This window comes from Pan troglodytes, chromosome 14 (assembly GCF_028858775.2).
Source record: "Pan troglodytes isolate AG18354 chromosome 14, NHGRI_mPanTro3-v2.0_pri, whole genome shotgun sequence".
In the NCBI taxonomy this organism is placed as follows: Eukaryota; Metazoa; Chordata; class Mammalia; order Primates; family Hominidae; genus Pan; species Pan troglodytes.
This window is the reverse complement of record NC_072412.2, coordinates 20,020,953-20,041,239: the sequence shown is the minus strand read 5'-3', so window position 1 is coordinate 20,041,239 and position 20,287 is coordinate 20,020,953. Positions and strand designations below refer to the sequence as shown.

The 20,287-nt window shown below is 36.8% G+C and overlaps 1 protein-coding gene and 1 long non-coding RNA gene across 15 annotated transcripts in view; one reads left to right on the top strand and one right to left on the bottom strand.

The window, feature by feature from the left end:
- The window catches only part of LOC107967845 (uncharacterized), a 76,835-nt gene extending 70,835 nt beyond the window's left edge, over nucleotides 1-6,000 (bottom strand). The window contains exons 1-3 of one of the 2 annotated variants that reach the window (XR_001708575.4): nucleotides 5,518-6,000; nucleotides 4,090-4,156; nucleotides 3,517-3,603 (exon numbers count right to left, since the gene is read on the bottom strand). This is a non-coding gene — a long non-coding RNA (uncharacterized LOC107967845). Of the gene's footprint in view, nucleotides 1-3,516; nucleotides 3,604-4,089; nucleotides 4,157-5,517 lie in introns of those variants that run through there. The other variant, XR_008538657.2, reaches the window with a different exon arrangement.
- The window catches only part of XPO4 (exportin 4), a 124,462-nt gene that overhangs the window by 72,435 nt on the left and 31,740 nt on the right, over nucleotides 1-20,287 (top strand). For all 13 annotated transcript variants that reach the window (XR_010150623.1, XM_063792426.1, XM_063792428.1 and 10 more), the window contains 3 exons: nucleotides 3,471-3,583; nucleotides 8,359-8,516; nucleotides 8,770-8,944. Coding sequence is in view for 12 of the 13 variants with exons in the window: in XM_063792426.1 (XP_063648496.1) it covers nucleotides 3,471-3,583; nucleotides 8,359-8,516; nucleotides 8,770-8,944 (446 nt within the window). In the remaining variant the exon portion in view is untranslated. The remainder of the gene's footprint in view (nucleotides 1-3,470; nucleotides 3,584-8,358; nucleotides 8,517-8,769; nucleotides 8,945-20,287) is intronic.

Sequence of the window (20,287 nt, the reverse complement as noted above, 5' to 3'; positions counted from 1 at the left end):
TTTTTGTTTTATGTTTTTTATTTAAATGCTTTTGGGAATAATTAATTTTTTTTAGTAGAGTGGGATATGATTTGTAGTTACAGGATTGTAATTATGTCCTATGAAAAGTATAATATAGTACATGTGCATTTTTATTATGGTATATAATAGTGGTATTATTAGTGGTATAGCCAGGCTGGCTGATAGAAGGTAGTGAAGTCTGCAGTGTTGTAGATTAGTTTTTCAGTGGAAGGTAAGTGTAGCCTCTTTGCATGGAGCATTACAAGTGTGCATTCTTGTTAGAAGGCAAACATCATGCCAGAGATAAAAATCCTTTCCAGGTTTGGAATTGGAAAACAAAAGTAACATGGAGTTTTGTAATAATTATGGGGAAATGTATTTTCTGATAGATATTACATACTAACTCATAAATCTCCCATGCTCGTGGCCACGTATAAGGAATTATAATCTTAAAAATATTCTGGTTACCAACATTTGAAGGAAATTGGCCATAGAATTGGGCATCAGGGACAGTGTGCTGAAAAACAGACCATGATTAGGAGAGGCTAAACCAAGATTTTAAAAAATCAGATTTCAGGGTTATTTTGAATCTGATGTTACATGAGCCATTGCAATGAATTCCATTTTATATCTGGGAAAAGCCCTTTTTAAATAAAACTCATATCCATTTTCCCTTAATGTAAATAATTGATATCCAGAAGTATTAATAGAGTATATGCTTTTTATAATTTATAAAAAGGTAGAGGAGAGAATTATATGAGAATTTTGGTTTAGGTTTAATAGTTTCCTTTTGTAAGATTTCTTCCTGTATTTTCTTACTGATACTTTTGTAAGATTTATTGAATCTTTAGCTTATCATCTCCCTCTTACCAAAACACACTGTTGCCCCCCTTGCTGTATTATACCTGGAGGGCATAATTAGAATGTGAGAGACTCTCCTCATTTCCTTGGAATAGAGTTTTTCATATATCCAGAAGTAGCAAAATTTATAAATATGATTCCCTTTGCTTCTGCCACCTGTATTCTTCCTCTGTACTTGAACTGTCTGCAGCTCTTGAAGGGAGGTTTGGGCTTTCATTCTCTTGCAGTTATAGCACCTGAAGTATTTGCCTTCTTACTCTGAGGGATCACACATCTGCTAGCTACTAAAATGGTAAATGGTCAGCTTTGGGGCCAACCATTTTATTATGGTTATGTGAACCCATTTATCTGTCTCATATCCTATATAATTTAAAAATAAAATCATGACACCTTTTATAAGCATACGAAATATTACAAAATCATTATTTTCCTAGTTATATTTTGTTTGTTAGATTTGGCATATTGAAAATAAAGAGAAATAAAACTGGAAAACAGTAAGTGAAATACATTTAAATTTTTATGAAGTATGAAGAATTGGCCAGGTGTGCTGGCTTATGCCTATAATCCTTGCACTTTGGGAGGCTGAGCCAGGAGGATCACTTGAGCTCGGGAGTTCAAGACTTCCCTGGGCAACATAGTGAGACCCTGTCTCATTAAAAACAAACAAACAAAAACACACACACACAAAACACAAAGAATTGATTGCCTTACTCAGAACATTTATTTCACATACTATAGCCTTTGGCATCCCGTTATTGTGGAAAATTTCAAAGATACACAATAGTAGAGAGAATACCCAGCTTTAAACAGCCAGCCTTGTTTCATCTGTGCTCTGCCATCCCCAGAATATTTTGAAGCAAATCCTAGGTGTCAGATAAATCAGTATATTGTAGTATTGGGTGAAGAACACAACATTGACCTTAGACCATGATCGGTGCCTCTTAAGAAAATGAACTCACTCTATATTGTTAGCTCTTAGGGTTCACGGGCTGATTTTTTCCCCCTCTTTTTAAATTTGGGCTTCTTTCTTTTGGCTTTTTTGGCCTTCACTTCTTTCCCTGTACCTCCACAAGGGGGCAGATAAAGGAAGAGAGAAGGGAAGTTTAAATGAACCAGATTTGAGTTTCACTTTTGTTAATCAGTCGAATAGAGTTGCAGAAGATTTTGGGGGTGACTTTTCAGAAACAAGCAGTGATTTTTCTCCTTGAAACAACTCATAGTGCCCCTCCTTGCTCTTCAGAGACAGAATAATATTAGCTATTTTAAAAGGGGTTAAGCAATTATCTTAAAAAAAATGTTTCCAGAGCATTATTACAGCCTTTAATTTTCCCTGTGAATAATAATTTTTCTGTAAAAATAACGATTTAGACTTTACTCAAAATATAGTATTTGAATTTCTATCTACTTTTTTCAGACAATAGCTCTGGGTGATTATCATTAGGATTTCTCATTGAGTGATGTGAATGTTGCATAGTCGAAGTATTTTAGCTGGGCATTTGATTACCAATGGAAGGGGCATAACCACTGTTTTTTGTTTGTCTGTTTGTTTTGAGACAGAGCCTCTCCCTGCCACCCAGGCTGGAGTGCAATGGTGTGATCTCGGCTCACTGCAACCTCTGCGGGAGAGTGTTTTCAAGCGACTCTCCTGCCTCAGCCTCCCAAATAGCTGGGATTACAGGTGCCTGCCACCATGCCCAGCTAATTTTTGTATTTTTAGTAGAGATGGGTTTCACCATGTTGGCCAGGCTGGTCTCGAACTCCTGACCTCAGGTGATCCGCCTGCCTTGGCCTCCCAAAGTGTGGAGATTACAGGCGTGAGCCACCGTGACTGGCCGAGTTTTCTCATTTCTTCAAAGCCTCAGTTACTGTGGCAGTATCAATGAATCGTATTCATAAAAACCTACAAATATATGATGGTTACTTTATTTATGGTAAAACAGTATTCTGTTTGAAGCATGTTTGAAATTGAATGCCTGAACACCATATAAATTGCTTTTTAGTCTGTGGGAATTTTAAATAAGCATCTATAAAGTTTTTTGTCAATAGATTATTTCTTTGTCTTGATATTTAGATACTGTGACCTGTGGGAGTTTTTTTCTTTAATATTATTTGTGTTTACTCTTTTTGTTCTTTTGCTTTCCCAGTGAATATATTTCTTCTGGAAAAATGCTATTTTTCCAAGTAGACTATATGAAACTCACATTTTGTATATGTGGTGTTAATTGTTGCAAGATATTGGGGGAAATGACGGGATAAACTTGCAGAAATTGATTCTTTTTACATGAATTTTGGCATATGCTTTGCAGTGAGTGTATTTCCTTCTGTTGCCACCATTAAATTCTCTGGTTCTCAAAGTTTCTGTATGCCTACAGCATGACACATAATTACAATGAAAGCATTACCTTACATTCCTGTAACATTCTTTTTTTCCCCAGGCACTTAATGCCTTCTATTCCTTAGCTTCATGCATGAATTATGTAGCATATGTGAAGAGGCTTAAACTGTTACCATTACAAATTCTTTCTAGATGGCTCCTGTTATATTTAGGATATACTTATACTTTAGACAAAGTAAGAATGTTATTGTTGTTGACCTTGACACCAAATAACTGGGCAGACATTATATAGCTATGTTTGAATCCTCGCAAAATGTGCTGTTGAAGCCAACAGAGTCCTGGCGGGAGACTCTTCTGGACAGCAGAGTTATGGAGCTTTTCTTCACAGTAAGTTTTAGTCTTCATCTCTGGTAGCAAGAGCCATAGAAAAGAGGAAATGCCTTGGCGTGTTTCTTAAGTAAAACAGAACAGATTGCTTTTCTCCCCTAAAGTCTTGTCTTCTCATCAATATGGCTGCTTAAACAGAAATTATTTTAAAAGGTTCTTGCTAATTTATAAAAATGTCACATAGTTATGAAGGGCTTAATATCCTGCAGCAGAAGTTCTCAAACTTTTAATTTCAGGACCCCTCTATACTCTTAAAAATTTATTGAGAACTCCAAAGAGCTTTTCTTTATATAGGTTATATTTATCCTGTTAAAAATTCAAACAAAACTTTACAAAATAATGTGCTAAAAAGTAACAGTAAGAAACGATTACATATTAACATAAGTAACATTTTAATTAACTATATTTTTGAAAACAAAGCAAGTTTAATGAGAAGAATAGCATTGTTTTGCATTTTTGTAAATCTATAATATCAGACTTAATAGAAGACAGTCAGATTATCTTACCTGCTTCTGCCTTCAGTTAGTTGCAGTATCGCACATCGTGTGGCCTCGGTGAAATTCCACTTTTTCCCTGTGTGACAGTGAGAATGGGAAACGCAGATACTGTCTTCATATTATTATGCAAATAGTTTTTTCCTCACAGGCAACCTGACAGGCTTTTAAAAAGCTTCAGGGATCCCTGGGCCATAGTTTGAGAACTGCTATTCTAGAGTGTAGGTTTTATACTTATTATATTTATGAGTCATTGGTTAAGTTGGTATTATGGAATAGCAGTTTATCTCAGGTATAACTTTAGACAGTCCTCTTTATTATTGGCTAAATATCAAGATGTAAGCAGTATGTTCCCACATTAGCCAGTGTGTATCCCCAATAAAACGGTCAAAAGCTGGAAAAACAATTCGTATGTGTGTGTTTATGTGTTGGATGCTAATTTGCAGTTATAGGGGGAATATACAAGTTAATTAGATATAGTGACGTGGACAGAAGCCCAAGTAAAAATCAATTAAAAGTAAAAAAGCTATTTTTCTTAATCCCAATTGTTAATTTTAGTTTCTTTTCATTTGTTTTAAAAATATAGATGAGCCCTTCAACTGCCTTTTTCTGATTGAACCATTTAAAATAAAGTAGTTATGTGGTATGTATTTTAAAATATCTAGAACAAGGTTATCTATCCATGGGTATATATAAAGGATATTTTCTATAGAAATATTCAGACTGAGCGTTAAATCACCTGTGGTTTCTTTTTAAAATCAGAGAAATGATGGCTAAAACCACTATCAAGATCAAAGAGATAATTGTAACTAAATTTTAAAATTCCGTTGCCTGCCTCATCTGACAGGAATTGTTTTGATACGAATCCAAGTCCAAGTCTTTGTATTATGCACTTGACTGAAAGTAGATTCCACTCCAGCAGTTTTTGAAAAGGTGAAAAACTTGCTGGCAGTACTGGAAACAACTCTACCAGATCTGAACAGCTGTCTAGACAAACCAGACAGCTGCTCCTGTCAGCTGTGAACAACCACATGCAAATAACTTGAATTTGAAAGTTAACCCTTTTTTGCTTTATTTGAACAATTTTTGTGTTTGTAGCTATTTTCACTTAAGCAGTTTATGAACAAGTTTGTTACTTGTTTTAAAAATGACAATGGCTAATCTTTTTATTTAACTTTGGTTAAATTTAGTTTTAGTTATATGAATTTATTGCCTACTTTAAAGCACTTTTCCACTGGATATCACTTGTGCTAGATTTGGATAAGCATCAGTATACTGTTGCATAAGAGCAAGACTTTAAATATGTTAATCATAAGACTTTAAATATGTTGGAATACTTTGGGTTGCATTCTGCCCTATAGAAGTTTACAAACTTCTTGATTTTTTTTCCTTCTATAAGGTCTTGGAAAAAAACCCATTTTCATTGTGTTTTCTTCCTACCTTTTTGACCAGAGTCTTCTTGATCTCGCTTATGGTCTCTTCCTTCTTTGCTCATCACATAAATATTGGCATTCCTATCTTAATTCTCAACTTTGCTGACTCTGTACACTTTCCTGTGGCTCTCTCTTCGACACGTAGGACTTCAGGCACCGGTTCCCAGATGACTCCTACATCTATATTCAGCACAGCCTGCTCCAGAGTTTCAGAGCCTTATAATCCCAGTGCTTACTGGATGTTTTAATTTGGATGGCCAACAGACATCTCAGATTTAACATGTTCCAGGAGAATTCGTCATCTTCCTTACTTGCTTCTCCTTCCTTGTCTTCCTTTTCTTGATGCATATCCTTGCCATTCACCTCACTGGGCGTCCTGCTGGGCTTTGCTTTCCCTTATCTCTCTGTCCCTTTCCCATATTCAGGTGGTGATTCAGCTTTCCATTTTATAATACAGTTTATATTGAAATACATGTTCAGATATGGAGGAACTCTTTTGTAATGATGACACTGGAAGAAAGGCAAGAATTTATATTGTATAAAAATTAAGCATTTATTATTAGTTTTATGTGGTTTATATTTCAGGTAACATAAATTAAGCTTGAACAGCACACACCGTCTCGAAAGACAGTTATTTATTTATTTTAACTTTATTTTTAGTTATTTCATTAGCTATTTCATTGAGGGTATTCTTTCTTCTGATTGCTCGCTTCGAGACCATAATGAACATTCAAGATTGTGAGATGTATTCTTATTGTCCCAGATTACATTGTATCTGTTGACAGAATATATCCCTGGATATCATGCTTAAATGCTGATTAGATTCTAAGGCATCGTGACAAAAATTTATTACAGATTTCAGATAAAGAACTTATAAGAGTGAGTTGTGTTCAGAAGTTTATGAACTAGACAGTGTGCATATATGAATTTGTCTATTGTACTTGGAATTTACTATATAAAACTTAAAATACATTGGAATATAGTTTGAAAAATATTTGTATTTTAGACCAAGGATTTGCAGACATTTTTTGTACAGGGCCAGATAGTGAACACTTTAGGCTTTGCAGGTCACATGTTCATATTCAACACTGCCATTGTAGTACAGAAGCAGCCATAGATGATACATAAATAAGCACGGCAGTGTTCCAGTAAAGCTTATTGATGGTCATTAAAATGTGAATGTTGGCCGGGCGTGGTGGCTCATGCCTGTAATCCCAGCACTTTGGGAGGCCAAGGCGGGTGGATCACCTGAGGTCAGGAGTTTGAGACCAGCCTGGCCAACATGGCGAAACCCCGTCTCTACTAAAAATACAAAAATTAGCCAGGCGTCGTGGCACGTGCCTGTAATCCCAGCTACTCAGGAGACTGAGGCAGGAGAATTGCTTGAACCCGGGAGGCGGAGGTTGCTATGAGCTGAGATTGCACCATTGCACTCCAGCCTGGGCAACAAGAGTGAAACTCTGTTTTGGGGGGAAAAAAAAGAATTCTGTGTAATTTCCACAGGTCACAAAATATTATTTTTATTGGTTTCCCCCCAACCATACAAAAATGGAAAAAAAAAAAAAACACACAACCATTCTTAGCTCACAGACATACAAAAACAGGCGGGGGCCAAATTTGGCTTATGGGCTGTGGTTTGTTCTAGTCCAAAGAGTATAGCATATTTTAAGCATGTCAGTAAATCAACTAACTTTGTAATGTTTAGAGATTACTTAGTGTTTTAAATTTCATTACTAGAACCTTGAGAAGTTCAGAGATTAAGGATTAAGGGACTCAGTGAACAAGGATTTATTAAGTGTTCATTGTGGCCCAGCATACCAGTGAGTACTTAAATGTTCTGACCTGAAGTAATTTAGAAACAATTTGCCTAGTCAAAGTGAATACAGCCTAAAACTATGAGTTTGATGTTACACAACATTTACAAAATAGAGAGAGAACTTTGTGTGGGAAAGAAAAGGGCTAGTTAAGTACTTCGGCAAGTACAAAATGGTACATCCAACAGTAAGTGTTGGATGGATTAAGATGAATAATGATCATATTTCTTCACTAAATTTTCCTTGGCTCTAATATGTCAGATTACAGAAATGAAACCTTTAACTTCTGAGAATATTAATACTATAAAACTAGGGAGCAGTATTTCAAGAGCATTCCCTTCATACAAAACACTATACCAGGTGTTTCATGTCCGTATTGTATCACTGAAATAAAATATAGGTTAGCTTTAAATGGATTTAAGTATAATTTACATTTTGTATTCAAAATCTTTTAGCATTTAGTAATAGCAATGATGTAGGTTAAACTGAGATTCAAATAAATTGTAAGCAAACTGAGAATTAATAAAAGAACGTGCTTATTATATTTTGGTTGAATGAATGCATGAATGTCTAGGGATTCAATGGTATATTGCTTTTCTAAGTGCACAACTGTTTACTTCCACTAAAGCAGCATCTATATACTCTTTATTGAACTTGTCTGCTAAGTTTAGCAAGAAGCTGTAGCTAGGCATAGTTAGCATAATACAGATGACTGTCGTTGTTGCTGTTTTTAGAAGAAGCAGTATGTCTGACTGGCTGGCATCTGTTTCTCTCTTTGTCATAACATGCTGGAGACAGATCAATTTTCAAAATGTAGGTAGCCCTCAGTTAAAAATCAATTGATATGTTTAAAATAATGACCTGTAATGTAAAGTGGACTGAGGGACAATTTTCAATTTAGTTTAATTCAGGAATTAATTTTCTAGAAATAACCAGCTACAGTGAATTTTTCTCTTACCTCATTCGGCATGGTAGACACGTGACCCTTACAAAGGAAGAATTTATATTTATGGATTAGTAATTCTTTCTAACAGGTACATCGAAAAATCAGAGAAGATTCAGATATGGCACAAGATTCTCTGCAGTGCCTTGCCCAGTTAGCTTCTCTTCATGGACCCATCTTCCCAGATGAAGGATCACAAGTTGATTATCTAGCACACTTCATTGAGGGATTACTGAATACTATCAATGGGTAGGTATACTTGCCCTTTGCAGCTGAAAAAGGAGCTCTACGTTTTATGTTTAACACTAGAAGAAAAAAAGAAACTAGTTATTTTTTCCCCCTTATATTTTGAAGTAAAGTCATATAGGTAATTTGAAATTAATAAACAGAGACATACCTTTTAAAATGAATCAGTAACGATATTTGCTTGTTTGGAAATGAGTTATTATATTAATAATTTTTCTTTTACTGCCACTTAATAATACTCATTCCTTGGTTTTAGAATTGAAATAGAAGATTCTGAAGCTGTGGGGATCTCCAGCATTATCAGCAACCTGATAACCGTGTTCCCACGAAATGTTTTAACTGCCATTCCAAGTGAACTTTTCTCCTCCTTTGTTAACTGCCTCACACACCTCACTTGTTCTTTTGGGCGAAGTGCTGCATTGGAAGAAGTGGTGAGTGACTATTCTAAAGTAAATTGTGTCCGTTTTCACAGGGAAATTTGCGGTGCCTTTGGAACATTTCTCATGACAAGTAATTATTTTAAGTGAGTGCTGGCTATTGTTAAAGTGACCGTTTTGTTTAGATGTGCAAATTATTTGGGAAACATGACCTTTAAAAATTTGTGGATTAAAATAGCTTTAGTTGGTGATATTTACTGGTCTTAAGCATTTAATTTTGAGATAATTTAGTACCCAAATATAAGAGATGGAATGAAATGAGCTGTGGTTTGTTCAACACAATTTTTCATGTAAAAATTATGTCGAAGGCTCATTCTAACAGCAAAAACATTGTTTACAGGGTGTTGCTGTGGTGTGGTGTAATTACGTGTAATTTTTTTTTTTTTGAGAATTTTTTACGTTGGACTTATTTGGCAATTATGTAAACATAATTTGGTTCAAATCATTGAAACCTTGCTTATTTTGATTAGACTGTGCTCTCTAATTTTTTGAATGGTAATGCTTTAATAGTGTATCCTGGTAGAATTTAATTTACATTGAAATTAAGACCGATAACAATACTGAAGATGTTTTTTGGTACAAATTTCCAAATGTGTATTTTCCATATTTTATATTTAAATTTAGACGTCTACTAAAACCCCTTGAGGACACAGCTGCTTTTGTAACAGTTACTCTGAATAGCTGTATTAATCATGGAAAAAAATTGATTTCATTCCACAAAGTAGTGATTAAATTGTTGAAACTAATTTTTCTTTTTATGAGTCAAAATGTGAATCTTTCTGAAAGGCTATAAGAGTAAAAAGAATGTAGATATTTTGTTAGAATTTCATGTTAAATTGTAAGTTGTGTTGGTTAGATTCTGCCAACGTGTATGTGAGTTTTTTCGTATCCCTTCAGAGGTGTTCAGAGAATAGAGAACTCGAGAATGATTATGTTTATGTAATCGGGCACTTTCATGATTTGATGAGGAAAGGAACCAGGTCAGACAAGTGTTTATATGGTAGAGAAAATGTAGTAACAGAAAAATAGAAGTTTAAAGGCATGATATGTACAGTTCAGTGTTTCAGAGGGATACTTTACGTTCTAAACATAAAAATCCAGGGTAATTTTAAGTATTTAACATTTTAAGTATTTACACTTTACTCAAACCTCTTTCAAATGATCACAGATTCTGAACTAGTCAGGTTTTATTTAACATGAATTCCTTGCACTTTCCCTCTCCCCCTTGGTTTATTTTCTCTTCTAAACCAGGTGGATTAAAGAGCATGTTGATCCTATATTTAGAAACTAAGCTCCTTTTAGTTCTGTTTGTGAGTTAAGCGTGTTCCTAAACGTTTTAAAGAATTGCTAGAAGATATATGGCACCCTTGGTTTGCAAAGTTTAAGTGCAGAATTTATTTGAGGACACTGACATCTTGACAATTTTTCCTTCAAGATTTGACATAGGAGTGTTGGAATATAGAAAGCCTGCATGCATTTGCAGAGAAGCAGATGTGTATTGTGCTTGTTTCACAGCAGGCGTGCTCTAGTGAAGATGAACCTAACAGGTTTCATTCAAGAAAAGTATTATTTATTTTCATTTATTTTACTCTTTTAATTAATTTTTAATTGAGCTGCTTATGATATTTAAAAATTATTTTTTAAAATAATTGGTCACCTATTGAAAAGGACAGAGGGAAAAGATCTGTTTAAAGTTTTGCATTAGTCGTAGAAACCAGGTTGGGGATGTGTGGTGAAGTTGAGGGCTAACGGGGTGGCCCATGCATGGTGACTTTCTTAAGAGTAAACCTCCTAAATGTCATCTCAACCTCAAGCGGTTTCTGTTGTATCTTGTGTATGCTGGGAGTAGAGGACCAGGGGAGTATACAGCTAATATCAGAAATATAGGAACAAATCCAGCCAAACCAAATTGGACCTCTGGGACAGAAACCATTTCATCTTTTGTTTTCTTGGGCACCCAGTAATTGTAGTAATAGTACATAATACGTAGTTGTCCTGAGATGGAAAAGTATATAAAGACATGATCTTTTTTTTTGAGATGGAGTCTCGCTCTGTCGCCCAGGCTGGACTGCGATGGCACGGTCTTGGCTCACTGCAACCTCTGCCTCACAGGTTCAAGCGATTCTTCTGCATCAGCCTCCGGAGTAGCTGGGATTACAGGCATGCGCCTTCACGCCCGGCTAATTTTTGTATTTTTAGTAGAGACAGGGTTTCACCATGTTGGCCAGGCCGGTCTCAAACTCCTGACCTCGCAGTCCACCCACCTCAGCCTCCCAAAGTGCTAGGATTACAGGCGTGAGCCACCGCGCCTGGCCAAGACATGATCTTTTAAGTAAAATTTGAAAAATTGAGGCATATTAAAGATATGAGTTTGGGAGTTAACATGGGATGAAAAGATGATGAACTTTTGAGGGAGACCGCACAGTTACAGGCCAGGCAGTCATGAAGAGCAAGAGTTCAGGCAAGCTGCTTCACTTTTTTTTTGAGCATGTTAGCTTATTGGTAAAGTCAGGGTATGAATTCCTTCTACTGCTTTATGACATGGATTAACTGCATGAAAAGTACCTGTATAGGCCGGGCTCAGTGGCTCACGCCTGTAATCCCAGTACTTTGGGAGACTGAGGCAGGCGGATTGCCTGAGGTCAGGAGTTCGAGACCAGCCTGCCAAACATGGCAAAACCCCTTCTCTACTAAAAATATAAAAAATTAGCCGGGCATGGTGGCGGGCACCTGTAATCCCAGCTACTTGGGAGGCTGAAGCAGGAGGATCGCTTGAACCCAAGAGGCGGAGGTTGCAGTGACCCAAGATCACACCACTGCACTGCAGCCTGGGTGACAAGAACGAAACTCCATCTCAACAAAAAAACAAAGGGGAGGGGGAGGGGGACGTGTATAGTGTACAATAATTTATTACAAGCAGTAACATGTAGAATAATTTTTTTAAATGAGCCTTTAAAATAATAGCTTTCATTGAAAACCTGTGTGCACTCTTACCACATAAGAACAACTGTTGAGTTTTGTTTGGTGCAAACTAATTATAATTCTAATTTTTAAAAATTATTTTTTAAATGATTTTTATAATTGTAATTTTGTGAAATATTGAAAGCTTCTTTTTCCAGTAGGAAAACAGGTTCCACATGTAAGACTTTGTTTTACTGTGAGAATACTTTTTTCAGAGCTGTGTTTGTTTAGGAATATATACAGATTAACATCTTTTTTAATAGCAATTCATGTCTTTGATGGTGGTAACGTTGTGTAGCAAGGGAAGAAGAGCATCTTCATAGGAAGAAGCATTCTTGATACCAGTGTGTGTTTTTGAAACCCATGTCATAAAGCCACCTTGCTTGGTGGCTTTAGCATGTGAGTGAAGAGACATATTTATGAGTACTCTGACTTGCAGTTAACTGAGAGTCTGTGTTCACAAAGAGCAATTCCGGTATTCAGCCAAGTTTCTCTGTGGCTGCAGAAGTTTCTTGATATTATTTGAGACTTCTTGGGAGATAAGAATTTTTTCATTATACCCAGAAATCAAATTATTATCTATTGCTGAACTGAAGAGGTAAGAATGAATGTGGAGATGAAAAAGTATTGCCTTAAAGATTAAAATCCTGCTGGGCTTGGTGGCTCACGGCCGTACCTTGGGAAGCTGAGGCAGGCAGATCACCTGAGGTCGGGTGAGGAGACCAGCCTGGCCAACGTAGCGAAGCTCCGTCTCTACTAAAAATACAAAAATTAGCCAGGCATGGTGCCACACGCCTGTAATCCCAGCTACTGAGGAGGCTGAGACAGGAGAATTACTTGAACCCGGGAGGCAGAGGTTGCAGTGAGCTGAGATCATGCCACTGCACTCCAGCCTGGGTAACACAGCAAGGCTTTGTCTCAAAAAAAGATTAAAATTCTATCAATAATTGTTCATATTAATACAACAGCTGTTTTATAAAAGATTTATAATAGTAGATGCATTTGAATTGTTTCAGTGAAATTCAAGGAGAATATGACTTGAACTGTATACTCTAGTTTGTTTCTTGGTTTGTTTTATAATTAACCATTTTGAGTTCAGCCAAGTAGGTGAAGCTGTGCAGTGTGTTGCTACAGGAACAGAGCAGCCTTCATAGCATTGAGGTATTTTGTATATGCATTTTGATGTATGTGTTGTGTATAAGGGCAATCGTGGTAAATAACAATTTATAAAGGAAGAACCTTACATCTAGTTTTAGTATATTTGTAGCCTAATCTCAAGACCAGCAGGACAAGGTAGTAAAGAAAAAGGTACTTGATAAAGTTTTTAGGAAGTTGATTATAGAATGTAATGCAATAAAATAAATTTGCAATTTGTCAAGTGAGTGAGTGTATTTAGAGGTCAGCATTCTTGATTCAGAATTTAATTTCTCTGGCTTGTTGGGTAATTACTTTGTAGTGAGGTTATGTGACAAAAAGGAAGCCATAAATTGAAGCCAAATTACAGATTGAGAAGTGGGGAGCATAAATTTTGGGATATCTCAGTGATAAGAGGGAAAACAATGCTTATTCTCTGGGATGGTTGTGTCAGTACAGTGTAACTGTGTAGTCTACCTTGCACCTTCACCCATGAAAGGATGGATTGTTTGAAGATCCTTGCCAACATCCCCACCAAACGGTTCTTGTAGCTATAAAATAATAAACTGATGATACTGGAGAGAGCAAGCTGGCTGTCCAGCGCCCCCCACCCATCAAGCACATTCATTTCCTCTGCTTAAAAGATAGAATTAAATCCATGAGTATTTTTTAAAGCTTGCACATTAAAAGTATACTTTTTAGAAATAATAACAATAGTTTTAGCTCTACCAGGATATTTGGAAGAAAACTAGTTACTATTTTACCTTAAATACAGATTCGTATTAAAAGAAGTGTTTTAAGAATTGTTTTAATGTTTTAATTCTAATTGGATGATAACCATGTAATATTTCATGACTTGTATGAGTCAGCTCTGATTGTTTAAATCTGCTTTACCAATCCTAGTACAGAACCAGTGTTAAGTTTCACAGAATTCTTGCACCTTTAGTGCAGTGGATTTATAATAAAGCTTACTTACTGTTATAACTATTGTTCCATATCGTATCCCTTATATTGTTTGTTATGCTAGTATTAGAAACGTAACTAGATCCAATGGACCTGGGGTTCAAAAATGAATACTAGAGTGAGGTAGAGAAAAAGGGATTTCTAAAGCATTTTCATACTATGTGGAAAATTTAAAAAAAAAAAAAAAAGAAAAGAAAAAAAATCAAAAAAGGGATTGCCCTTTTACTCCAGGTAAGCCGAGTGAGTCCCTGAGATGTCAGCCACTATTCAGCTTTGTTAAGTCTGTATTGAGCACTTATCGTGTGCCAGGAACAGTGTCTTAACGTGTATGCATTCCTTTACATTGAGAATTTGGAAACTCCTGTGCATTTTCAAAAGGAAGAAAGTATGTTAATCCAGTAGTGCAGCATTTAAAATCTTTTTCTGAAAACTATAGCTTGGACTCTTGGTGTTTTTGTGGGGGTAGTGGTTTTTGTTTGTTTTTTGTTTTTGTTGTTGTTGTTGTTGTTGTTTTAAGTGATCTGTCTGTAAGATTTTTCTAACAGCTGCAATACTTGTCTACTAAATCCATTTCTCTCGGGGGATTCCAGAAACCAGGAATACTGTCAGCTGCATAGGTATTCTGAAGTTAAATTAATTCTGTATTTTAAGAACTAGCTAGAAAAAATAAAAATAACTAGACAAGGATTTATTTTTCATTTGACATTCAAAGACTTCTAAATTCCTACATTTTTAAGTGGAGAGTTCATGAAGTTTTATTTGTGACATTTGTGTCACTATATTGTTCCCATATTTGCCTTAAATGATACTTCGCTAGGAAAGAATCTACATACCAATAGCAGATGAATAACAAAATAAACTAATAGTATAGCTCTTTCAGTCTTTAATCGTTCATATGTCCTTAATGTTTTACACTGTGCAGCACAAATATTATTTGTGATTTGTCGTTACACGTGGGGATTGTGCTGATGCCTGTAAATTTTAAAGTTATTGTGAAATGTTTCATTCATATAAAGTACTAGTTTTATGTCATAAAAATATAAAGAATAATGAAATGAACGATTATGTATCAACCACGCAGATTAAGAAATAGTATAGTATATTGATGGAGCCTTTTTCTGTTGTTTTTTAACCTGTGGTTTTTTCCTTCTCCTGTTATTGCATGCAAGTGTTTGGTACATTACTTATTTCTGCCAAGTGAGTCTATAAGCAGATGCTGCTGGTGAACTTCCCAGCCAGTGTTTTGGGCACTTTTTTGCAGCTTCTACAATCTCTGATAGTTGAAGCTGTTTTCACTTCTAAACTGTTGTAAAGAATAATATAAAAGGAACTTTTTGAAGGATATTCTGTAGACATAAGATTTTCTGTGAAAATGAATTGCCCATATTCATCTCACTGCATTTTTTGTCTGTGAATCACATATCTAACACGTTATTTATGTTTACATATGAAGATAATCTTGATGATCAACAGAAAAAGCTTTCCAATTTCATTGAAAGGATTTGGAGTTGTCATGATGATTAGTTGCTGTTCACAGGAAAACAAACTAACTACCTTAGCATGAGATTTAGCTCATATTTTTACAATACCTGATATTAGATTTATATAGATAAATATAAATATAGATAAAGACTTTATATTTTAGAGCAGGTCTGAGTCCACAGCAAAAATTGGGTGAAAATACAAACCCCCTCAAACATGCAGCCTCCCCACCCTCACCCATCAACATATCCCACACGAGAGTGGTACATTGTTACAGCTGATGAAACGACATTGACACATCATCGCCATCCAGAGTCCGTAGTGTACATAGGGTTCACTCTTGGCATTGTACATTCTATGGGTTTGGACAAGTGTGTGATGTCCACCATTAAGGTATCATACAAAGTAGTTTCACTGTGCTGAAAATCCTCTGTGTTCTGCCTGTTTATCCTTCCCTGCCCCTCACAACCTCTGGCAACCACTGATCTTTCGCCTGTCTCCATAGTTTTGCCTTTTCTAGAATGTCATGTAGTTGGAATCATGTAGTGATATTAGATTTTAATCTCTGAAATTCAATTTGATGTCAAAAAGGGGACAGATTTCACATATTGAAAGCTTTCTTTTCAAAGCTTCATTTGACAGCATTTTCATAAATAAAAGTAACCACTATTTTGGAATTATGTATTCAACATAATTACCAAAACGTAAAAGATTTTTTTCTATGACTAAAGGGTTGCAAATTTATTGCTCCATATACTTCCAAGGTAATTATGGGCATTGAGAGATAAGTGCTGATATCATAATTTGATTACCTTCTCCACCCTGCATTTCCAGATGGAGTAAAGTGGGGTCAAGTAGTCTCGTAAGCTCTAAGCCCCTCTCCAAAGCCTCTCTGGCAGCAGGCCTGACAATACCAAGGGCATGAGCACATAGTGTCTAGCTTGGTCTCCTTAGTCATCTCTGTGCACGTGCTGCTGCCTTGGCTGCTGGGTTTTGGCCAGAGTGGCCATGGAGCAGGGCCAGGGTATTATGAAAAAGCGCTAGGTTAGGTTTCAGTTTTCTGTGATTAGACTGAAAGATTTAGTTGCCAATTGTCAACAACCATATTTCTCACACTTTGCTCGATGAGTTATATTATCTCCAAAAGAAACCAGAAGGCTGTTTAGAAGTCCATAGTCTTACTATAAATTGCCATCCAATGAGTTGAGGCTCTTGCAGTCTACCTCTGATCTTCTGTTCTAATATCAGAGTGTTAATAGGAGGGATTATTGAAAACTTTTTTTAATAATAGAAAGGCATATGACTTTTACTTTTTAGTTATACTTTTATGTATATGAATAATTAAACCACGATAACATGTGTTAGATATGTACCTAAAAAACAACCAAGATAGGTCTTAGAAAATATCCTGCTTTTTTTTTTTTTTTGGAGACTGGGTGAGTCAGAGGATGCTATTCCTAAATTCCTCTTGTGATATGTTACCAGTCTGTTTATTTTGGCAAGATAAACTGTTAAGACTTAACAAATGATGGCTGTAAAGCACATGCTTTGTTAAGTATATAAACAGGCCACAGATGTTTCTATGGAAAGAAAGTATCTTATTCATCTCCATATTCCAGTGCCTGGCTCTTAGCGTTCAATAGATTTTTTTTTTTTTTTTTTTTTTGAGACAGCGTCTTGCTCTGTCACCCAAGCTGAAGTGCAGTGGCGTAATATTGGCTCACAGCAACTTCTGCCTCCCGGGTTTAAGCGATTCTCCTGCCTCAGTCTCCTGAGTAGGTGGAACTACAGGCATGTTCCACCACGCCTGGCTAATTTTTGTATTTTTAGTAGAGACGGAGTTTCGCCATGTTGGCCAGGCTAGTCTTGAACTCCTGATTTCAGGTGATCCACCTATTTCAGCCTTCCAAAGTGCTGGGATTACAGGCATGAGCCACCATGCCTGACTGAGAGCTCTCCTAAAGTATAAACCTAGGAGTGGAATTTTTTGATCAGAGAGTATGTAAATGTTCACTTTTAGAAGATAGTAGTGTCAAATTTTTGCGAAAGTGATTGGACCAGTGTATTACGTGTATGTGAGTTCTCAATGATCCATGTTCTCATCAACATTTACTGCCAAACTAGCAGGCATAAAATATGATCTTAATTTGCTTTCCCAAGTACCAGTAACATTGAGCATCTTTTCATATATTTAAATATGTAGTTCTGTGATTCCTTTTTTGGAAATGCTTGTTTGTGTCCCTTGCCCATTTTCCTAATGGGATGTTTGTCTTTTCCTTACTGATTTGTAGAAAGTCTATATATGTTCTAGAACTAGTTTCTTGTTGGTTATATGGGTTTCAGATTGATATGGTTTAGCTCTGTGTCCCCACCCAAATCACATGTCGAATTGTAATCTTGTAATACCCACGTGTCAGGGGCGGGGACCTGGTGGGGGGTGATTGGATTATGGGGGTGGTGGTTTCCCGCATGCTGTTCTCGTGACAGTGTGTGGCAGTTATCTCCTCACTGTCTCCCTCCTGCTCTGCCATGCTAAGACATGCTTGCTTCCCCTTCGCCTTCCACCATGATTGTAAGTTTCCTGAGGCCTCCCAGTCATCCTTCCTGTTAAGCCTGCGGAACTGTGAGTCAATTAAACCTCTTTTCTTCATAAATTACCCAGTCTCAAGTAATTCTTTACAGCAGTGAGATAATGAACTAATACACCGATCTATTCTTTTTTATGGCTTTTTCACTTTTTTTCTGTATTTAAAATATGGAATAATTCTGTATTTAAAATATGGAATAATTTTAGGTTTACAGAAAATTTGCAAAGACAGTACAGAGAGTTTCCATGTGCCTTGTACCCAGTTTTCTCTTAATAGTATCATCTTTTGTAGCCATGGTACATTTGTCAGAACTAAGAAATTAACGTTGGCATATTATTAGTAACTAAACTAAAGGCTTTATTGGATTTCACCAATTTTTCCCCCAATGTCCTCTTCCTGTGCCAGGACCTAGTCCTGGATATCACATTGCATTTTGACTTCATCATATTGTTTGATGAACAAGTGTTCCTCATCTTAATGTAGTTGAAAGTTTTTTTTTTTTTTAATGATTTGTAATTTTGGTTCCAATGTAAAGACGCCTACCCTTCCTGTGTTTTCTTCTAAATTCTTTAAAATTTGCCTTTCCTGACTTTAACATCTTAGAATTTAGTCAAGTAGGGATGCAAATGTTTTTTCTCCATGTGGATAACAGGTTTTTCTGCAACATTTATTGAATAGTCCTTCATCCTTAATGATCTGCCATACTGTAGTTTTTATATAAGTGTGGGTCTCCCCTCTGCCTCCCAGGTTCAAGTGATTCTCCTGCCTCAGCCTCCCAAGTAGCTGGGATTACAGGCTCCTGCCACCATGCCCAGCTAATTTTTGTGTTTTTAGTAGAGATGGGGTTTTGTCATGTTGGCCAGGCTGGTCTTGAACTCCTGACATCAGGTGATTCACCTACCTCAGCCTCCCAAAGTATTGGGATTACAGGCATGAGCCACCATGCCCGGCTCCTCCTTATTCTTAATCACCATCTTCTAAGTGAATGCTTCTGGGTTTTCAACTTTAAAAATAAATACTTAGGTATCTGTGTGCTGATGATGCCCTAATTTGTATTTCCGGCCCTGATCTCTTTCCTAAACTTCAGACATGTATCAAACAGTTAATAGAACATTCCCACTTGGATTCCTATTTTGGATCTAAAATATAACATGTCCAAAAGAAGAAAGGCCAAGAGGCCTTCATCTGCCTGTATGCGTCATCTCACATTGCCCTGTCCAACACCCCCATCCTTCTGTATTGTAGGAATCTTCCCAGCTGTCAGGATAAAAACCCAGGTGCACCCCCACCACTGCCCTTGTTTTCTGTCTTGCCTCGGGTCATTTTCCAGTGTCAGCCCTTTCTCCAAAATCTGTACCCAGTTTGGCTGCTTGGCATCATCTCTCCCCTGGTCCATGGCACCATTATACTTTGCAGTGTAAGCAGTCTGATTTTCCTTTAAAGAATTATATCTGGCCAGGTGCAGTGGGTTACACCTGTAATCCCAGCACTTTGGGAGACTGAGGCAGGAGGATCCCTTGAGGCCAGGAGTTCGAGACCATCCTGGCCAACATGGCAAAACCCCGTCTCTACTAAAAATACAAACATTAGCTGGGCATGATGGTGCACACTTGTAGTCCCAGCTACTCAGGAGGCTGAGGCAGGAGAATCGCTTGAACCCAGGAAGCGGACGCTGTAGTGAGCCAAGATCACACCACTGCACTCCAGCCTGGGTAACAGAGCGAGACTCCATCTCAAAAAAAAAGAAAAAAAAAAAAGCATTCTATCTGTTTCAAGCATTGCAGTGGCTTCTTGCTGCAACTAGAAGAAAACCTAGTGTCCTTGTCGTAGCCTATCAAGGCCTTTGATCTGTTTCTTGCCTCCCAGCCCCCATTCTCACCCCATGTTATGTCAGGACCCATCACTCTCTGCTCCAGGTCCACCGGCTCTCTCTGCGATATAAATGCCAGGCTCATTCTTGCCTCCTGACCTTTGTAGGTTTTTAAACTAGAGTGACCTTTTAGCCAAATGTTAGCTCCATTCAGGGAGATCTTGGACCACAAGTAACTCTGTGAAACAGCCTGGTGGTGTGCATAGTCATCCTACCTTTTTCTCTGATAATTTTTCTCTTCTTTCTCAGTGGTGTAGTTTTGGTGTAACACTTTAATTCAGTAATAGTAGCTAAATGAAGAAGAAAGAATAGGAAAGAGGACAATTAGGATTACAAGCT